Genomic DNA, 21,393 nt, shown 5'->3' with positions numbered 1-21,393 from the left:
TCTTTACTCTGCTCCGACCGAAGAACTATGTTTGGTCATAGGAGGTTTTCTTTGTCAGGTTCTGAGTTGAAGTGGAGTGCTTCTCATGGGTCTTTTTACTATTGTTTCTGTGTTCGTCCTCCGTGTTCTCTCCTGATTTCTGCTATGGTATGACTTACAATTTGTATGGGTGTCAAAGGACTATGATTTTGCTCATAAAAGGCTTCTTTTGACAATTGGGATGTTCTACGGTCCTCTCCTGTGGGTTTACTATTTGGGATTTCTACAGTCCTCTCATGTAGGTTTACTGTGTTGGTCTCTAGTTGCGGTTCTCGTCGGAGGTCTTTGTGTTCGATTTTGTTTTTTACTTGTTCTTTTATTGTAATGGTCTAAAGTGACATGAATTGTACTCTCCTATTAATACATGACATGTGAGGTACTCTTTCCTTCCTTGAAATTTGTCTTATAAGATTATCTTAAAAAGGTTTTAACGAGACCACTATATTATGTCGCTCTTTATACGTTTTTGGTTTTATGAATGAATTTCTCATTCTCCAAAAAAAAAAGAAAAAAAAAAGAGGGTACTGACTAACGCCTAACGTCTAACGCCCTCAAGCATAATTAACGGCCCTTGAGCGCGTAGAAAAGACACAAAACGAGTGACACCTGCGCACGCAATCAGCAAATCTGTTTGGTTTATTTATTCTATTTGTGGTCAAAACACGGTGGACCGGACGGCCACTTCCTCCCCATCTCTTCTCCAGACTTCAAACCGAAACATCATATAAAGAAGGAGAAGAAGAAGGAGACACAGACCCCAAGAGAAACGAGAAGAAACGAAAAGAAAAGAAAAAAAAGACCAAACGTAGAATACCCATCAAGCTCCTTTTGATCCAATCGAATTTTGCCTCATCTGTAAGTTTCCCACATCTTTTCATTTCCCTGCAGATCTGAGCTACTGCTTTTATATGGGTTGTGTTTTGTTTTTTAATTTTTTCCCTTTTTGTTTCTTTGTATTTGTTGTTTTTATGGATATGGGTTTTACGAGAATGACATTATTTGGATTGTTTTGGGTTATAAATGTGAAATGGGGTTTTTCATGTGAGATATTAGAATTGTATCATCAGGAAACGTGAAAGGGAAAGGAGATCTGGATTAGGTCCTATGAGAAAAGCTTAGGTAGAAGGTCAGTTCTTGATTTGGATTGAACCCATTTGAGAAGGATAGCTGAATTATTGATAATCTACTGAAAAAAGAGAAAGAAATGATAAATGCCCCCATGGTTATAGCTTTTAAATTCTTTTTCTAACGCCTTCAGAGCACTGATAATGCTGCACCTTCTATGTTTTGCCGTACGATCTGCTGGGATCTCACAGAACACAGTAAATTGGCTAATTTTATCTGAATTGATGTCAAGAAAAGTGTGATGTGTGTAGTTTGATGGCGACAATGAGCTTTATTGGATGGTGCTGGTATGAATATATTTTGTTTATTTTTAACTTTTTGTCTAGGCATTGTATATTTTTCACGGATTTGAGTTCTAATTTTATACTGGGATGAATTTGCCTTTTTTCATTATATTGTTTTCCTCATAATGTATATTATTGATATAGTTATAATGTTAATCATGATGGAACTAAAAACTAGTAAATTAAGAATGATAAGCAGGTTGTGTAGTGATGAAGGGCTGGTGATTTGTGGATTTGATTTCGTATGAAATCCTTCAAAAATATATACATATATATATATATATATATAATTTTTTTTTAAATGACCTTTAAAATATATATGATTGACTACTTTTTTCTTGTGTCGTATACATCATCAGTGGTTGATACCTTCCTAGTCCTGTTTGAGTTGACCGTGCACGTTCATTTGTGTGTAGTAATAATTGTTTATCAGATATATTCTTACTGAGTATACTTGGGGATTTGAAGTGGGGTTACTGGGCTTTCTTATTGAGTTTAACTTATCAACATTGGATTGGATTATAATAATAATAATAATTTTCTGATTTGAAACATAATTTCTTTAATTAAAAAAAGAAAAAGAAAAACTACAGTACAGCCAGCCAATGTGCAACAAAGAGACATTAGCTTATCTTGTTTACTCAATAAGCTAAACATTAGGTAATCACTTTTAGAGCCTTGCTTGAAAGCAGGCTTACTTGGTAGTTGGGTTAGTATTCACTTAGAAGGAGACAAATAGGCTTGATTTTGTGGTAACTAAATAGACTGAGGAGCTGCTTTGACAATTATAATGAATTGAACTCACTTGTATGTTGCAAACAAACCTTAAGAAATTTCAACTATAGTTGGAGAAAATTTCCGAAGAGTATTTGATTCTCATGGTAAGACTACATACGCTTTTAAAAATTGCTTCAATTTTGGTTAGGCAATGGGGTAAACTATTTTTTTTTATGCTCCTTCCTGCAATTCCATCTGATTTTACTACATACAGTGTTGCATCTTCATGTTTCAGAAGTTTATTATAGTTAAGGTGCCTATGAACAGTAGAATATAATACTCATGTAACTAGCCATTATTTCAAGTTAATATTCTTTCAGACATTGTGATCACAGAACTTGGTTCTTCTTTTTGGTAGGGTTTAGTTTGGGTTTTAGTTCTAAATCTATTTTCATGCTGAGCTAAACGTTTAGCTCTTGCAAATATTAAGATGCCAAGCTTCCATCCATCTGTAAAGTTTTGAACTTTTATGGAAATGCTAGGAGAATAGGTCATTCTTGTGCATGGGTGCTTTTATCTTCTTGCATTGGACCTTGTCAGGTCTTAATTTCTTATTTTGGTAGATGTATGTGTGCTGTATTGTTCACATTTCTGGTGTACATAATCAAATTGGCATTGCCCTTCCTGATCTATTGCATTATTCTTAGTCAAGAAGAGCATATTAAAAGCTATTATGAATGTATTCCGTGGGTTCTTGGAGGATTTCAGTAAAGTTGGAGAAAAGCAAGTTTCATTGTAAAATTTATGTCATTTGCTACTTGTAATTTTCCTTGAAAGTTCGCCTTTAGTGCATGTGCTAGTCAGTATGCTTTTGCAAGAATTTTGATGCCTTACACGTTGCAGGATGTTGACTTGCATGAGAACTGTAGCTTGCTTTCTAGTACATTTTCCAGAAGTATGGTTCTCATTTTGCAGTTGCAGTTTTTCAAAGAGAACCTCTTTTTGTTAAGGCATAAAATCATCATTTTGTTGAGCTGATATGATCTTTCGTTGTGTTTCAGTTCGCTACTAGCCAATAGGCTATTTTATGGAAAATTTGGACTAATTCGAGGGAAAATTTCCAAGAACAAACTTACACAAATTCTATTGGAAAGTATGTTTTAATGGTACAGGTCCTTCATTATATTATTGTCTTCAGAAAAATATATTGCATCATAAACTTGCTTCAAGGCGGAATTATTTATATTTCAGTTTTTAAATTGAGGTCAGATGTTGTTCTTCATAATGTATATCTGGGGACTTAAAGCATTCTTTGTATTGCAAGTCTTTTTCAATGCTTTCTGGCAGGTGCTTCCCCAGAGAGCACTACAAAGTGCTATTAGAACCCAGAAGCACTTTTCAAGAGTGTTTTAGCCCTCCCATAAGCATTTCCAATCAGTACGCATTGCTTGTTATTTTGGTTTTTACTCTTTTTATAGAATTTATATACATATATATTATATTTTACCATTCTAACTAAGATTTGTCTTTGGATGATGGTTGAACTTTTTATTTTGTGCTAGAGGTTGTGAATTCAAGCTACATGATGTGCAATTTTTTTAAAATTCATACTTACTCGACCTTTCAAACCTGAATGGTGCTTGAACTCAGCCTGAAGCCTGATGGGCTGAGTTCAAACCCTTTGGGCTAGGCTCATTTTTGCTGGTCTGTCAATGGTACTATACCATTTGATTTATGATTTAGTAGGTTAATCCCTTTGTTTAGTTGGTCTTCGTGGCATAAAATTCAGGAATTTGTTTTCAGCATTTGTTAAAACTTGTTTCTTGTTGCCGGTTCGCTCATCCAAAGAATGGTTTGATAATTTCACTGTATTGACATTTTTTGCTACATCCTTCTTCACGTATGAATGTGACTGTTGATTATAACTGAAGACAAATTTGTTATTATTAGTCATGCTAGTGTGGTCGTGTTTTCCTTAACTGTATCCCCTTGATCTCTGCGTTTAACTGTGTCCTCGATCTGTGTAACCTTGCTTGTAATATCAATGAATCTGTGAACACTTTCTCCTAATGATGAAAATTTGGCTTTCTTAACTGTCCTCATGCCCACAAGTGTGTGCAAACTTCAGGTAGTCTGAGCAAGGCCAGTACATATTATACCATGGTTCTTGACAGCATTTTGTCTTCTCCTGTTCGGAAGTCAGCATCATTCAGAAAGCAATTCTCACAAAATGAGTTGGGTAGCTGGTCGACTCTATTTCAGCGGCACCGCTTCCTGTTAACGGCCCTAGCTCTCCTGACTTTCCTCTGCACTGTTTATCTTTACTTTGCTGTCACTTTAGGAGCCAGTCCAACATGTTCTGGGTTGAGTGGAACTCAAAAAGCATTGTGTCGTTTGGAGCATGCAAAGACTTCAGTGGCCCATGGAAAATTGAAAATTCTTTAGCATGTAGATGATAATGATTTTCCGAAGTTTCTTTTTTCTTGGGTTCCTTTGATTAGAGTGGATTGCCAATTTAAATCGTACTACTGAATTGTAGTGGGTTTTATATTTGTTCGTGAACTGATTGATTGGGTCATATATACATAATATTTGTAGTATGGAAACACTGGTTTTACCATAATGATTATTTTTATTCAAAGAAACTAAAGCATGGTGTTATCAGATTATCTGCTTCGTTTGAAAGTCTATTTCGGTAAAGGAATGTGAGCTGGACTGGAACCATGCTTTTTCATAGGAGCTGAGTGGGGCTAGCAGAGATAAGAGTAAGGGGCTTGTAACTCGAGTCGTTTTTAGTTTTAGTTTTCATTATATTACACCAGTCCTGATCTCTTGGACCCCTGTAGTTCAAGAGATTTATGGTCACTCACAGTTGGATGTAAATTCAACGGTTGACTTGAATCGGGTAATAATCATTTATGTCATATTGCATTTATATATATATCATTTTGAATCATTGGATTAATATCCAACGGTGGGTGACCACAATCTCTTGGACTCCTGTGGTCCAAGAGATCGGGACTGTATATTACACATGTATGTTGAATTATATATATATATATTTCTTTCATATACATTCTAATTCTATCACCCTCCAATCGCCCTCCTATTTTCTTTCATATATTTTCTATATCTCTCTAAAAAAATATATGAAAACTAAAACCTAAAAACGACGATACTACAAATCGGGGCCGTTCAATTCTATCTTTTATATCAAAATTTTATTTACATTAGTTGTGTTGTGTCCCAACTCTAGTTCAAAATTGTACAAAGAATGTCAAGTTTCTTGCCCTTTTTAACCACTTACATATTTGAAGAGACTTGTCTATTGACAAGACGAAAGTACTAATAATTATACAATAACACTATAATTAGCGACCATAACATTGTAGCAACTCTCTGTGCCTTCTATATTTTTATCCAGTAAAGATGAGATTTGTATTAGATCCTCGACTCTTCAACTGTTGGTGATATTGGAATTCTTTCTATGATTATAACCAATTTGTCATACATTTTATGGTACGAAATAAATATAGAGAGGCGTTTTATGCATATGAAATACTAGAAAAACAATCACATGATGTATATTTAAGTACTGATGGAGTTTCATAATTGTCCTAGAGTTGTGAATGACTTAAAATGTAGGGACCAAATTGATAAATCTAAATCTCATGAACCAATTATATGTTTTACGGTAAAACATAAGCTAACGGAACGGGGTCTAGTCCAGTGGAAAAGGGTCTTGACTTGCAGACAAGAGGTCTCAGGTTTGAACCCTTATGACATCTTAGTTGTGTGTGTGAGAGAAATCCCCCTCCCTTCAGACCAAAACTGTAGTTCAATCATTCTAGAACCAAAAAAATTGCTTCCTTACTCTTTATTTTTCATATGTTTTTTGCTATCTTGCCATTATGGATTCCCTTAAATTTACAAATTTCACATCGTTTGATGACCAGTATCGATCTTCACCGTCACTTTTATACACATATGAGACTGTTTTACATGGTTTTAGTGTTGTTCTATCACTAGAAGAACTAGAGACTTTAAAGAAGTACCAATGATTTGTATCAGCTGATTGTGGTCAAATTACAACATCGTTGAGCACCTATACACCTGAATTTCTCTCCTTAAGTGCACCTACCGGGTTGTGGAACATCTCTCATTACGGTGAAGATACTATTATCGGTATCATAGATTTTGGAGTGTGGCCTGAAAGCCCAAGCTTTGAAGATCATATAAATCTGAGTAAATGGAAGGGTTCACGTGAGGAAGGGGAAGAATTTAAGTCCTCAATGCGTAACTTAAAGCTTATAGGAGCCAGGTACTTTAATGACGGTTTGTTAAACGACAATACCAGCTTTGAAATAAAAATGAATTCTTCTAGAGACACAATGGGCCATGGGACATTTGTTCCACCATTGTTGCTGGGAATTTTGTAGATGGGAGTGTTGTATTTTGGTTATGCTAAAAGAACAACGAAAGTGTTGCACCACATGCAAAGGTTAATACCATTACTAACATAGATTTAATGGCTGCAATGGAACAAGCCATAATAGATGGTGTTGATGTGATTTGCCTCTCTATTGTTGACTTTCAGAAACCAATGTATTCTGATGCTATTGCAAGATCATCATTTTCTGCAATGGAAAAAGACGTAGTTGTTGTATGTGCAGCAGGAAATGATGGGCCAAGTATTGGGACCATGCGTAATGGATTTCCGTGGGTTATAACTGTTGGTGATCGTTAGTTTTTCTGGAGTACTAACTCTAAGAAATGGTTTCAGAATCATTGAATGGTCTACATTTCCAGGATCCGTTCTGATAAAAAAACTTACTTCTAATATATGAAGAAACCCTATCAGCATGTAATTCGTCTAAATTATTATATGAAAAATCTAATGGAATCATCTTATGTGAACTACAATCGACTCATGATCAAACTCTACTATCACCTCTTTAACAATTAGAGGAGCTATACTTGTTGCAGATAAATTTAATTTAACTGACACTCAATGTCCTTGTATTATCATCAAAGCAAAAGGGTCATTAGAGGTGCTAAATTATATGAAATCAACCAATGAACCTATTGCTACAATGGAGTTTCAGCAGACAATTATGAATATAGATCATGCACCTATACTGTATGAATTTTCTTCAAGAGGTCCTTCAAAAATCTATTCAGGCATTTTGAAGCTGGATATAATCGCACCAGGGCTACTAATTGTAGGTGGTTGGATTCCTAATGATCGAGGAGATCATTGTTGAAATTTTACTATGCAGAAGAAACACTACAATTTGTCATCTGGAACATCTATAGCTTGCCCTCTGATCAGTGCATAATTGTATATAATTTCGTACCCTTTTAGCTTATGATTTGGTTATGTTTTTGAGTTAAACTTGTGCTTTTAATCTCTTTTGTGTTTGTCATTCATTTAATTAAGCTTTAGGTAGTATTGGTGGCTTTAGACAGAAAAATATGTAAAATGGTGCAAAAATGTCCAAAACTACAGACTGAGTTAGCAACTTGTTTCGGACCTAACATCTTCATCTGACCTTGGATTGGCCCAAATGATATGTGGTTGGAAAGATGACATTCTGGACTTCAAGTTGGAGGGCTCAAAGTCGTCATTTGTTGAAGGGAAATCCAAGTTATGAATCCACAAAATTATTGGTTATTCTGACATAAGCATGAGCTAATTGTTGCTTGATCATGCTGAGCTATGCTTATGCATGAGCTTTTGTTTTTGCTAGTAGAATTTGTTGGTGAGTAGAGAAGATGAAGTGCAACATCCAAATAAGAAAAGAAACTGATTTTCAATAACATTGCTGTGTTAGGTAAAGTTGGTGAAATTAGTTTTGTTGGTAGAGGCAATATCCAATTCAGATTTCCCCTTTCCTTCTCCCTATAAATACCACTTCCATTCCACACCAAAATGAAAAACCACATCTAGGGATTCACACTCCCATCATTCATCAACCACATCCATGGATTTACACTCCCACAATTCATCCATAATACTCCTATCATTCATCAAACACATTTAGAAATTACCCTCAAACACTCTCACAACCCTAAACACTCCATGAATCAATCCAAAACTCAAACAACCCCAACTCACCAAAATTGTCCCAGAAATCCTCTGTGCCATTTCTCTACGAATTTCCTTTCTCAGCCATCACCACTCACCCAAACTCATCCCAAATCACCTCATTAACCTTCATATGTCCTTCTAAACGTCGAGAAGCTCTTGATGAAGCATTGGACACCACAAGAACTTCAAAAAATGGTTTTTCTACTCTTATTGCATTCATATGTTTTGTCAATTCTGTTTATGTTAATATGACATTATAAGTAGCTAAATTCATACCTAGGGTTTCAATGTAACCTAACATGAATATTCTGGGTTTATAAGTTTCAAGTTTTAAGTTTGATTTAAGATTCTGGTTCTTATTCACTATGCTTATAAGTGTTGAACATTGGCTCAAATATTGTTTTGTTTATTATCTCTCTTGTGTTGCATGTCATCCACTTGGAGAAAGGAAGAGATTATTCTTTCTTTTCTCATGCATTTGCCGAAAGCAAAGGAAGAGTGTTTTTTGTTGATAAAATTTTATATTAACAAAAGTACAAAAGGAAGACATGCAGCAAGTGGGCAAGCTATCAAAGGAAGGGAATGATGCTGAAGTCAGCCTTTGTCAAAAAGAACAAAAGCCATGTGAAGCAAGCTGGAAAAAGGAAAAAGCAAGTTTGACTAGCTACATATTGATCACTATTTTCATGTGATTGTTTATCCCTTGATTCACGGATTGTCTACTATATTTATTAAGCCACTTGGGCTATGTGGCAGTTATATTGATTGCTAGGAGTGGCAGCTGTGAGCTTTAGAGATAGAAGTAGAATAATCTTGTATTATTGCTACTATTTTTGGCTCTTGGGTTTTTTGTGCAGCCAACTAGAGCTGTGCATAATCAAGGACTTCCTTGGCAGCAAGAAAGGTGCATGCAGGTGTGCCGCACCAAAGAGGAGTGGCTGGTTTCTTTTCCAATGCTTGGCAGAGAGAAAGGTGTGTGCAGTTTTAGTGAGAGCAATAAGTGAGAGAATGCTCTTGTCATGGGGCAAGCCGTATGCACCATAGTGTCTTTGCTGCTGCACCTTTTGTGTGAGGACGAGATGGTGATGTGAAGAACTTTCTTGTTTATAAGTGTTCTTCATATCTTTGTAGCCTATCTTTCTTTTTTAGTATCTGTGTGTGAGTAACTTTGGTGTATTTGGGATTTGGGTTGTGAGAGTTAAACTCTGTAATTCCAAGTGTTTAATCTCCTTTGTTTATAATCTCCTTTGGGATACTAGCAGAAGTTCTTGCCATCTTCGAACTGGATGTAGGCTACACATGGGCTAAACCAGTATAAATCCTCGTGTCTCTTGGATTTTGCTATTTTGCTATTTGTCTTGTTGTTTCAATGGTTTCGTATTGTCTACCCAGTGCAATCCGCTTCCGCTACGCACAACAATATGTTAATATGCTTCTTTGAATGATTGATCACCATTAAAACTTGTATGTTAGCTATCTTGGTTGGAATTAAGAGTAGACATCATATACCATAATTCAAATTGAACTATGAATAGGAAGAGTATGTATAGACATTAAACAACAAGGATTAGATACATGCTTGGTTGTTTAAAATATTCTTCTATGTTTAATGAATTTATGATGCTTGATTTAGGGTTGACAACAAAGACTTAATTAGGGAATTAGGAATACAAGGTTAGGACCAAACACCACGGCTTAATCATACTTTAGCTAGAATCAATCTTTGAATCTAAATTAGACTTGTCATGAATCCTTATAACCTAAAATTGAATTGTTATGGTGAATAAAATGCCCTAGTCTCCAAATATGTTTTCCAACCCTTAAGACCACTTTTTGTTACACTTGTTTACTTTGCTTTTGTTTGCAATTTCGTTTTGCTTAATTTGTTTTCACAATCACAATCACTCTCACTTAAAATTCTATTTTTGATTTAACATCCTGTTTTTCTTGAATTGGGTAATCTAAGTACGTAACTAAGTTTAACTTCTCAGTCCTCGTGGGTACGACCTCGTACTTGTCTTGTTATAGTACTAATTGGCACGTACAATTGTGAGTTAACACTCTCATGTTGCAGGGGTGGCTGCACTTATGCTAAGAGCACATCATAATCACTGCAAATCATTTAGATAATAATTTTAGCCTGATTTTAGATAGTGATCTTCAACTCGCTTCACCTCTAGCAAAGGGAGCAGGTCGTATTGATCCAAACCGAGCAATTGACCATGATTTGATTTATGACGCAACACAATAAGATTATGTCAATCTACTATGCTCATTTCGTTATAACAAGGGCTACATGAAAAAGATTATTAAATCTAAATATCAATGCCTAAAGTCATCTTATGATCTGAACTACCTATCCTTTATTGTTTTATACAAGGATTATAAAACAGTAAATATAAAAATATTTGAAAGGGTTGTAACCAATGTAGGAAATGACAATACAATCTATAAGGTTATTGTTCAACACAACCAAACAATTCTGAAGTTATAGTGTCCCAAAATACGCTACTGTTTACAAAGAAAAATGAGAAGCAATATTACACTATTAATATTACTCATAAAGTGAAAAACACATAATTATTACATATGTTATCCCTAAATTTATATTGTTATTTTTATTCAGTTTTCTGTTTTTAGGTACATTTTTCATGCTCACCAGAGAAAAATAAGCAAACTCATGCTTGAGGTGTTGCCCAACCTAGAAAAGAAGAAGCAATAACTAGCAGATATTGAAAATAAAGCTTGGAGTGCTGCACCAAGATTTTAAGTAATCTAACAAATGAATAAGAAAATGGGATGTAGCCAATAAAGAAGAGGAGTTTGCAACATTGTTGTATAGATAAAGGCAATTGGAAGATGATAAACAAATGTATGGCTATCTGATTGTGGGCTGGCGGCAAGTGGTGAGAAATTATTTATTCATGGCAAAATACAATTGATGCAACAAAGAGCAACTCTCTTACCTATAAATAGAGAATTGCTGCAAAAGGAAAATCACACCAAGCTCCACAACTTCTTGAGCATTCTCTCCTTCCTCCATCTTTGTAGTTCTAAATTTCTGTTTTAGCTTTATTTTATAGGGAACTAACTCCCTAGATAAGGCTAGGGAGAAAGCTTTTAATATGAGTATGAAATTTTTATTAGTTTGATCCAAACTTAAGTTTTAATGTGAATTTGTAGTTTTCTTTTTAATTAATTGATGAATGTTTGATAATCTATTTCATGAGTTCAATCATGTTTTTCCCATTGTGTAGTAAAAACTTTCATGCTTTTAAAAGAGGAGAGAATTACTAAGATTAATAGAATTTCGATGAAGATTATTTTTTGATAATTTGTTGCCAATGGTACAAGTTATGCTTAGAATACTTCTAAAGGAAATTAAAAAGAGCTTTAATTATTTTGAACAACTACAATGGAAAATATTTTGTGGATCAAATTAATAAGAGTTGCATGCTTATGTTAAAAGTAGAACCCCAATGCCTTCGTGTTTTAATCAATTAAATTTTCTTTAAACCATATATTGCTTATACTTCTCTATCTTAATTGTTTTGTTTCAGCTCTGTTATTTTCTTTACACCGCTGTCTGTGGATATGACACTCGGACTTCTTAGCTACACTGCTATAAGATACCTCCCCTTGGTTGCAAGCAAACATAAAAGAAATGAGAAATGTGAAGTTTCATTTGGTTCACTTGTTTGGCTCGAGGAAAATGGAGTGCACACTGTGAGAAATCCTATAGTTGTATCATATTATTTGAACAAAACCTTTGAACGCCAAATTTGAAGGACCAACAGAGTTGAATGTTGAATGGAAGGACCAACACTTGATCTTTGATATAAGGAGATCTAGTCGGAATAAGTTGTGTCGTGCTTTACTGTAATTTTTAGAAAGATTATTAATATAAAAAGAAAAATTACAATAGAGTAAATTATACACACCCTCAAATTTTGCATGTGTCTTTACTCCATAAACTTTTACTTAAGCATATAATCGACCATAATTATTTGATAAAAAAACCATAAATATGAAGTAGTTTCAAATAGGACTTCTGGTTTTTATAATAATAAAAAATAAACAAAGAAACTTTAGTTATTGAAATGCGGGCATTGCTCAATTAAATGCGGGCATTGCTCAATTTGATGTTAGTACGTAGGCATTGAACTTGACTAATTGGATGGGTTCTTTCGAAAATTCTACGGTGGACCTAGTGCATGTTTGCGCCCAATATTATGGACCATTGGATGAGCACTTGTAGGATGTGGGGTAATCCAAATTGTAACACCCCGTCTCAAAATCACTAGTTATTTATTTTTATTTGTGAAATTACATATTTGTCCTTAATGGTAGGGGTATTTCGGTCATTTTTATTTAGGAATTTTTTTGGGAATCGAGTCACACTATTGCATAGAGCTTGTCGATACGAGTTCATAGATACGTAGTGAGCTCCAATCCGACTTAAAACACGAGAGAGAGAGAGAGAGAGAGAGAGAGAGAGAGAACTGAGGAGGGAGAGACACAGAGAGAAACCAAAAAGTGTTTTAAATCATTTTTGAAAATGTGTTTTAATTTTTAGACCTTCTCTCTCTCTCTCTCTCTCTCTCTCTCTCTCTCTCCCTCCCCCAATCCTCTCGTCATTCTCGTTGGTGATTCGTCACCATCTGGGCACGAAGACCAGCGCCACCACATTCGAAATCTCCCTCTCTCATCACTCTACAAACCCCAACCCTTAATCGACGACAAAACCCCTAAGCCAAAAATAGCTTCGCAGTGCCATACTTTCAGGCTCTCAATCTGGCAACCATCAACTATTACCAGCGAAGACTTCACTCCTAAAACACTCTCCACCCTCTCCTCTACCTATCCAACCGAAGACCTGATGCACCCACTCATGAAAGACCCCGACGTGAGCCACAACCCTTGCGAGTAGAAGATGTTGAAAAACTTGTGAATGACCAACTCCGAGATGTCAAGGTTGGATGAGACTTAGAGGATGTCATGGGCAAGGAGGTAGACCAAGTAAACTCCTCTCCATTTACCAATGAGATTCAGCAGGTGGCCCCACTAAGACGATTCACAACGCCATCTTTCACGTCATTCAAAGGGGATTCTGATCCCAAGAGCCATCTGAAGCATTTTAGAAGTGTCATAATTCTCTACAAGTCCGAAGATGCACTGATGTGTAAGGTGTTCGTAATGAGGATGCCATGAGCAGGGAGCATCTCAAGATTGGTTCCATACCCTACTATCTAGGTTGATCAGCAGCTTCAAGGAGCTGGCCTTTATCTTCAATAAGGAGTATACCTCCTACTAGACGATCAAAAAACAAGCTGACCACCTGTTAAATATGCATAAGAAGCCCGATGAGTCTCTCCGAGACTACATCAAGAGTTTCAAAGCAGAGAAAGCTAACATCGTAGGATGCGATGACCGAATCACGTCCTTAACTTTCAAAAAAGGTTTGCCAAAAGAGCACGACATGTACCGCGAGCTGACTATCGCTCCCAGCCAAACACTGGCAGAGGTCTTCGAGATCGCTAAATATTATGTGCTCTGGGATGACAATCGAATCGTCACGAAAAAGGTTGCCAAGCAAGTTGACTAACCTCCAAGCAGACAGGTCAGAGAAATGACAAGATCAGTGACAAGAACAATAGCAAGTACAAAGCGCAACCACAAGGACGCACTCCGACAAATGAGAGCTATACAAAGTTCACCATCTTGATACATCAAATCCTGGCCCAGGTGAAAGACAAACCATGACTGAAGAGGCCTCTGCCTTTGAAAAGGAACCTAATAAGAGGAATACCAACAAATATTGTGCTTTTCATGGAACACATGGACATGAAACGGTCAACTGTCGAGCTTGGAAAATGCATCTCGAATAGTTGTTAAGTGCTTTCTGGATTTAGAGCTCCACTTACCCAACTGGTAAGAAATTCAAACAAACAATAAGGCACGGCAACCTGTGGTAAGGTTGGGGGTGGTCCGCCAAATCTGGTAAGGTTTTGCCTTGATGATTGGCTGGTGAGGAGGATGCTCTCGGTTTGATGAACAAGGCGGTGGGAAGTATGAGTGGGTGGTGTGCATGGGACTTCTTTTTTTTTTTTTTTTCAATTTTAAGATTTTATTTTATTAGTCTTTAATATTTATTTTTAAAATGAATGGAATTTTAATAATTTGTTAACCAAATTGCCCCTCCACAACTGAGAGAAGTTAAAAAAAAAAGACAAAAATTAAAAATTATCCTTAAATTGCTTCAAATTAAAAACAGAAGGACAAACTTAACCAGATTGAAACAATAGGTAAAAGTGACGAACTACATGGCGAAAATAACTTTTTACCAAAACAACAAAACAAGACTCACTCAACTTGCTGGGTTTTTGGCAGTGTCAGAGGTTGAGAGCACCCCTCTTTCTTCCGTTCCCGCTCTCATTCCAGCTTCGAGGATGCAGAAGAAGGCTTCAAGGCGGCGAAGCACTACTTGTCGTCCTAATAAACGCAAGCTCTTACACCTGCCACGTAATCATTGTCTTTTCTGTTTGGTGTCCCAGAAAATGAAGGAAAACTGGAGAAAATTAAATTATATTTCTTTTGGTGTTTTGCGTTATATAAATTAATCATTTGGGGTTCGAAACTTCCAGCTACTTGAAACTACAATACTAAAAGATTTTGTAAGCAAATTCCTTTTTTCTAAAGCAAACTTTGAACTCTTTCGTCGGACTTCCACAATATAAATTAATTTTCTTTTTTAATTTTTTCTTCACTTCATTTAATTTTCTTGACAACCAAAAGCAGCTAAATTTGCAATTTCTTTATCTTGTTTGTCATCTGAATCTGAAGTTCATATGAAACGGAAATTTGTAGGTTCCCTTTTCTTTTAATCTCTTACTAAAAGTTTCTTGGCACCCAAACACAGCTGAAATAATCCCTTTTATGGTTCCTTGTTTTCTCAGGTCAAATTCAGAAGAGAAGGAAATTTCTTGAAGAAGGGTTGACTCCCCTTGTTGAGAAGTATTGGTTTCAGAGATATGATCTGTTTTCGAGATACGATGAGGGGATCAAAATGGATGAACAGGGGTGGTACTCTGTCACACCTGAAAAGATTGCAATCACCCACGCCAAGAGGTGTGAAAATGCAACTGTCATCGATTGCTTTGCAGGCGTTGGCGGGAATGCCATTCAGTTTGCTTCAATGTAAGCTCCCCAAGTTTGGTTGTTGATTTTGATGCAATAACTTTGTGTATTCTTGATGTTTTGTTCTTCCAATTAGGAGTTTTTTGGATGTTTATTGCCAAAGTCCCAAAACTCTCTTCTGAAAAGATCTTGTTTATGGAATTGTTGAAATGAGGTGCTGATTCAAGCAAATTATTAGTTACTTGGCAACCAATTTTAACAAGGTCTTAGCTTTATGGCTTGGCTTGGATATTCAAGGTGGACATACGTGTTAGTAAAACTTCTACCTAATTGCACCTCTGGTTGAATGGAATCTAATAAAATATGCATTTAAGCTGCGAGCCATTTGATGTTTGGTGTCTTATATGGACACCTGAGGGAGAAGTTTACTTCTAGACCAGTTAAATAGTAGTAAATGCTATGGTCATATTGAAAAATACAGCAGGGTACTAGTATATCGGAGGTGGTGATGGGGGACCAAATGTCCTATTCCTTATCATATTGTATGCTATTTGCATCAGTTTATAGGAAACTTTTATAGTTGATCAATTATAAATTTATCTCTGGTTTTGAGTCTTGAACTCTCCTAGATGGACTTTTATGGTCACGAGGAGGTGGACCTTTGTTATATCCAAGGGCCTTTTTTATGCCTTTTGGAGAGGCTTTTGAAGTGTATGAGCTTAATAAATTTTTATCTTTGGTCTCTTAGGTGTTATCATGTTGTTGCTATTGAAATTGATCCCCTTAAAGTTGATATGGCCATTAACAATGCTAAAATATATGGAGTGGAAGATTACATTGATTTCATTGTTGGAGACTTTTTCCAACTTGCACCATCATTGAAGGTACTGCTTTCCTATCTGTACTAATTGCTGAGAACCTTTCAGATAATTCTTCATTTGAGAATGTAACTCCCTGATGTGCAAGCATGGAGATTCATTTGAAGGCAATTCCATGTTGATTAGTTTGTCAGTTTGAGTTTGCAAGTTCAGTCATTGAGATAACCTTCTTTCTCATTTTCAGTGTTTCAATATATGCTGAGGACTTTTGTCGATGGTTTGTCACATGTGTTGATGGTTTTAGGTGAACTGATTGACTTCTGTGTTCAATTGTTATCATATAAATAATCAGGAAGAAAGGTTCTTAGTTTGTTGATATATCTGTTCTTACTACTTTCAATAAAAAGTGAAGTTAAACAAACTGAGTTAATGTTGTCAGAATATGTGCAAGCTTTCAGATCTTGTGTTTATGAGCATATGACAATATAAGAAGAGTTTTAATTTATGAATACTCGTAAATATGTTTTAGTGTATTTAAACCTTTTTTCTTTATGGTAAGTAGAAAGGCTTTGTCTGGTTCCATGAGTTTGTTAACTGTACTTTGAGATGAACTTTCATAGATTTTGTTGGGATCTTTTTATAATGTTTTTATTATGTGACCTGATGCGGTATGATATTTGATAAATTTCATTTGTATCTGGAGCTAACAAATGAATGAATACGTAAATATGTGCAAAATTTGCGCACTTTTGTTTTTAATATGAAAAACTTTTGAATTAATTATTCTGTAATAGCTTGAGATGGAATTAATGATTTACATTTTGCATCTTAATTTTGTAAGGGGGATGTAGTGTTTCTTTCACCACCTTGGGGAGGCCCATCATACAAATGGGTGAAGAAATTTACACTTGACTTACTCAAGCCAAAAGATGGGTATGTAACTATACCTTCATTTTATGTTGTGTGATTAGAGTTAACGTTCACTGCTTTAGTTTATTTAAAAAATGAACTATGATAGTGATGATAAATTTTAACATATCGTGGAGCTTACATTAAAGATGTGAGGCAGGCAACCGAACTTAAAATTAAAATTATAGTCATAGCTGGAATATTTAAGCTCTAACATACCACGGAGTTCACAGAAGCTTCAACCAAAAAAAAAAAAAAAAAAAACTGTAAAAATAGTCAAAATTCAACTTGGACCTGATTGAAATTCTCTCTAAGAAATTTCAATTATATAAGTACCTTTTTTTTTTTTTTTTTTTTTAATGATCATGTTTTTAAAATGATAGGCGTATATTATTTGAATTTCTAGATTTGCTGGATATGGCTGTAGTTCTCACCTAGTGTCTTACAATTATTCTTTTGATGTTCGGGGCCTACTGTGTTTAATTTTTTGGTCATTTACATTCTGAGTTGAGGCCCATGTCCTTGTAGGATTGAGTGTGGTGGAAGCCTTTGTGTTATTGTTGCTCTTTTAGTCTAAATTAAAAAAAATAAAAAATAAAAAATTATTTAGTGATACTTGCAGATGATGCTGCTTTATCAAATTTGTGATATAACTCTTGTAACAACCATGGTGAGTATACATTCTACCTTTTTGTCCCCAGCTTGTTCCTGGCCATCAATCCCTAACCTCTTAAATCGTTAAGTCCTTAGTTTAGTTGCTGCAGACATTCCTGAACCCTGAAGTGAAATTTCTTAGTGTCCTGCAACCTCACCCGTAAATTGGTTCTTTTCTGTGCATGGTTTCAATTGTAATGCCTGATTTGTTTCCCCCTCACCCCTTAATACTCAAATCCATACTCGTGTTGGATTGTAATTTGTTCCCCCCACACAAACTACTAGGTAGCATTATATATATCAATTTTGAGTCATCTGTGGGACAGTGTGAACTACGCATTTCTACAAGTATCTCTTTAGTTCAGAAATATAAGTTGTGTCATCATGAAGACAGTGCACATCTAACAGTCTATCAAACAAAAAAGTTAAAAAAAAAGTTAAAAGTTATGACTATAGATATATTCCCTCTCATTCTTCAGACATTGAGCGTAGTCTCCAACTCCAATCAATTGGGCCTGAACTTTTGCGTAAATGCTAAGAGTAATCCAATTGTCTTTGGTGTCATGTGATAACTATTTTACTTTCGTTACCAATGTTATGAACTGAGTTCTGCTAAGTTCATTTGTATGAACTCAAATCATTTGTATGGTTGTGTCAGGCTTGGTTATTGAATTAAAACCAGAATTTCTTTCTAATACTAAACAAGCACTTTCAACCAGAAATAGATTAGGCTTTTGGGAGCTTTTTGATCTATTTTGTGGTTAATTTTCCCTCTATTTTATACATTGAGTAGTAGTTTGGTCCCTGGGGACTTCTCCAACAAAACTAAATGAAATAATTATTTTGTAGTCTGACTGTCTACTTTTAATTATGTTGTCTACATTATCTATTTTGTTTTCAATATAATTATTCAACTCTTAATGCACAGGTATGCAATATTTCAAGCTGCTCAAGCGATAACGCCCAACATCATTATGTTCTTACCTCAGAATGTAGACTTGCTCCAAGTGGAAGAACTCTGTTGGTTGTCTTCTCCTCCTCTACAAGTTGAGGTATGGTCCTGTCCATACAGATTTTTTTTTTTTGTTATGCATGGAAACTGTCTATAGTATCGTGGTTTTTCGTTCTTTCTTGTGTGTATTTTGAAATTTGCAGTTTGAACACCTTGTTCGATCTCTAGTCTAATTTTAGTGTCGACCTTGAACAATATTAATTTTGCAGATTGAAGAAAATTATGTGAGGAGCAATTTAAAGGGTGTAACTGTCTACTTTGGTGGCACTGCAGCATCAAGTCAATGTGGGTCATCATAATCTTTCTAAGCTATGAGTTGACCCAACTGTAGTGTATATCAAGGACGTTAATCACTTGCTGAATTATTTGTAGCATAATTTTAAGAGATATTTAGTGATATACCCTTTTCTAGCACTAATATTATAAATAAACCCTACACAATTGAATTCCTATAAACAAACCCAAAAAAAACCCAAAAAATGATAGCTAGCCTTATTGAATTTAATATTGATTATTAAATTACTTTGATGCCCTATTGAGTGCTTTGGGTATTTTTATGAGATTTTGGGGTTGGGCTTTTTTTAAGAAATTGATGGCAGTTTTGTAATTTATAAGAAGTTAAAAGCTTTTTTGTTATGTTGTAAATGGGTTTTGGGTGTGTTTCTAAAGTCCATTTTATATAGGGTATTTTTATAATTTGGGCCCCCATATTGGGTATAATAGTGAATCTCCCTAATTTTAAATGTCAAAGAAAAGCTTTGAGGGTTGTTTAGTTGAATACGGCCAACATATGGAGAAGGTTCAGTTGTTGGCAATCATACTTCTTGAAGATGCTTAGTTGTCTTTTTTTTTTTTTGGGTGTGTGTGTGGCTACATTAGAGGGGATCAAATCTTTGACCGATCCTGATCCTAACTCATTTTCTCGCCCTCCAGTACTGCTTTAGTTAAACTGAGGGCTTGTGGGTTGTTATTTTCCTGAAAAAATGACATGCTCCGTGGATGATAGCCAACTTACTAAGAAAGGTTTCCAAAAACAAATTCTCTCTTTAGAACCAAAAATTGAACATATCTCAATGTTGGAAGAGGGCCAGGTTAGAGTTCTTCCTTCATTAAGAAAAAAAAATTCAAACATATCTCAATATGTTGGATGAACACAACGAAACCTGCACTCTACATTCAGCTCTAATCAAATAAATTGGCTTTTCTTAGCCTTCTCTATTTATTTTGAGGGGCGATATTCTAAACTAGGAGTTCGAAATCAAGTGCAAGATAGCAGACACACTGTCTTGACCAACTGGCCTACACTGCATTTGCTTGCTCGGCCTTGATTAGCATTAACTGAAATAAATAAATAAAATAAATAAATAAAAAACTCATTTACGCATGCCCCAGAGATTGGATTTAGCATTTCTAGTGCCGAAACAATAAGTCCAAATGTAAATAAAAGAAAACACTCAGAATCTACATCAAGACGAGTGTACGTGTACTTTAAGCTGGAATCAATAATGTTTTTCATAATACATTTTGTTAAGGTAAACATCATTTGCTATATTGCTTTGCTGAATAAATGAACTAATGATAGTGATGATGATGAATTGTTAACATACCACGGAGATTGCATTACAAATCATAGCTGCAACTTGCAAGGCAAGTTATCAGAAGCTTCTATGACAAAAAAGAGAGAACTTGCACAAGTATGATATACTCTTGCCAAGATTTGAGTGATTTAATTCTTGGAACAAGAATGATGATTATAAAGCCTACGTTTTCATTCCCATTCCCCAAGCATGATGATTTAATTCTTGGAACAACCTGTTTCATCCCTAACCTTCCACACCTTACACCAGTTGCTGCCGGACACTCCAGAAACCTAAATGCAGATCGACCAAAAAACTTTTAGGTGTAACCGGTTGTATGCAACCAATGAAACGGCAGATTTTCTCCCCGCAACCTCCCCCATAAATGGTTCTTTTCCGAGCCTGACTTCAACATTAATGCCTGAAATACCTTTTTCCAATCTAAACACACCCAATGCAGACTTCCAATCATTCTTAAACCGATGGAACAATTGACCAACAAGGTTATCTGTGAGCCGAATGCTACTGCATGCTTGATCATGTGCAAGAAGAGACTGTAGAATCTCATCATCACTGCTACCAACAGATATTTTAGCAATGATAATGTCAAGGTCCGACAGTCTTGTCGGGTCTTCAAACCATCTTCAAAACGTTTGGTTTCATTCGTCCCATTGCCTCCGTCTCAACTGGCCGAGGGGAGATTGATGGCAGAGTCCAACGAAGGCAATCGGACCGACGAAACCAAACGTTTTGAGGAGGTCAGCTTCCGTGACATTCAACTCTTGGTCACACGGTAACCAAAACGACATTCAAAACCCCACTCTTTTATAGCAACGCTGCTTCTTCTGTAGATTTCTATGTTTATCTTGTATGTGTCTGTTTCTTTTTTAGGATTTTCTTGACTAATGACCGACCAAATTTCAAGTTTCTTAAATGGGTTTTCGGTGCTTTCTTTCTTGGCTTAATGTCTTTTTGTAATGGCAACCTTGGTTACTCAATTTCTCTGTTTGGGGTTTATTTTGGTTTTGGT

At 35.6% G+C, this 21,393-nt stretch overlaps 2 protein-coding genes across 4 annotated transcripts; both read left to right on the top strand.

Annotated features, from left to right (window-relative positions):
- Positions 1 to 657: 657 nt before the first annotated feature.
- LOC117622159 lies at positions 658 to 4,815 on the top strand. Of its 2 annotated transcripts, none has more exons than XM_034352734.1 (2): positions 658 to 894; positions 4,278 to 4,815. In XM_034352734.1, the coding sequence occupies exon 2, from the start codon at positions 4,326 to 4,328 to the stop codon at positions 4,608 to 4,610; it is 285 nt and encodes a 94-aa protein (XP_034208625.1). In that variant the 5' UTR covers positions 658 to 894; positions 4,278 to 4,325; the 3' UTR covers positions 4,611 to 4,815. The 2 variants fall into 2 exon arrangements, with proteins under 2 accessions (XP_034208625.1, XP_034208624.1); XM_034352733.1 differs by having other exon boundaries at positions 659 to 894; positions 4,294 to 4,815.
- Positions 4,816 to 14,566: 9,751 nt separating this feature from the next.
- On the top strand, positions 14,567 to 19,640 carry LOC117622165 (trimethylguanosine synthase-like). 2 transcript variants are annotated; one of them, XM_034352742.1, is made up of 7 exons: positions 14,567 to 14,757; positions 15,213 to 15,453; positions 16,142 to 16,277; positions 17,053 to 17,144; positions 18,703 to 18,826; positions 18,996 to 19,160; positions 19,520 to 19,640. In XM_034352742.1, the coding sequence occupies exons 1-6, from the start codon at positions 14,580 to 14,582 to the stop codon at positions 19,083 to 19,085; spliced, it is 861 nt and encodes a 286-aa protein (XP_034208633.1). In that variant the 5' UTR covers positions 14,567 to 14,579; the 3' UTR covers positions 19,086 to 19,160; positions 19,520 to 19,640. The 2 variants fall into 2 exon arrangements, with proteins under 2 accessions (XP_034208633.1, XP_034208632.1); XM_034352741.1 differs by having other exon boundaries at positions 14,567 to 14,778.
- The last annotated feature ends 1,753 nt before the right edge of the window (positions 19,641 to 21,393 follow it).

The sequence above is a fragment of the Prunus dulcis genome, chromosome 3 (genome assembly GCF_902201215.1).
Source record: "Prunus dulcis chromosome 3, ALMONDv2, whole genome shotgun sequence".
Classification (NCBI taxonomy): domain Eukaryota; kingdom Viridiplantae; phylum Streptophyta; class Magnoliopsida; order Rosales; family Rosaceae; genus Prunus; species Prunus dulcis.
The sequence above is the reverse complement of the archived record's forward strand: the minus strand, read 5'-3'. Positions and strand labels throughout refer to the sequence as shown.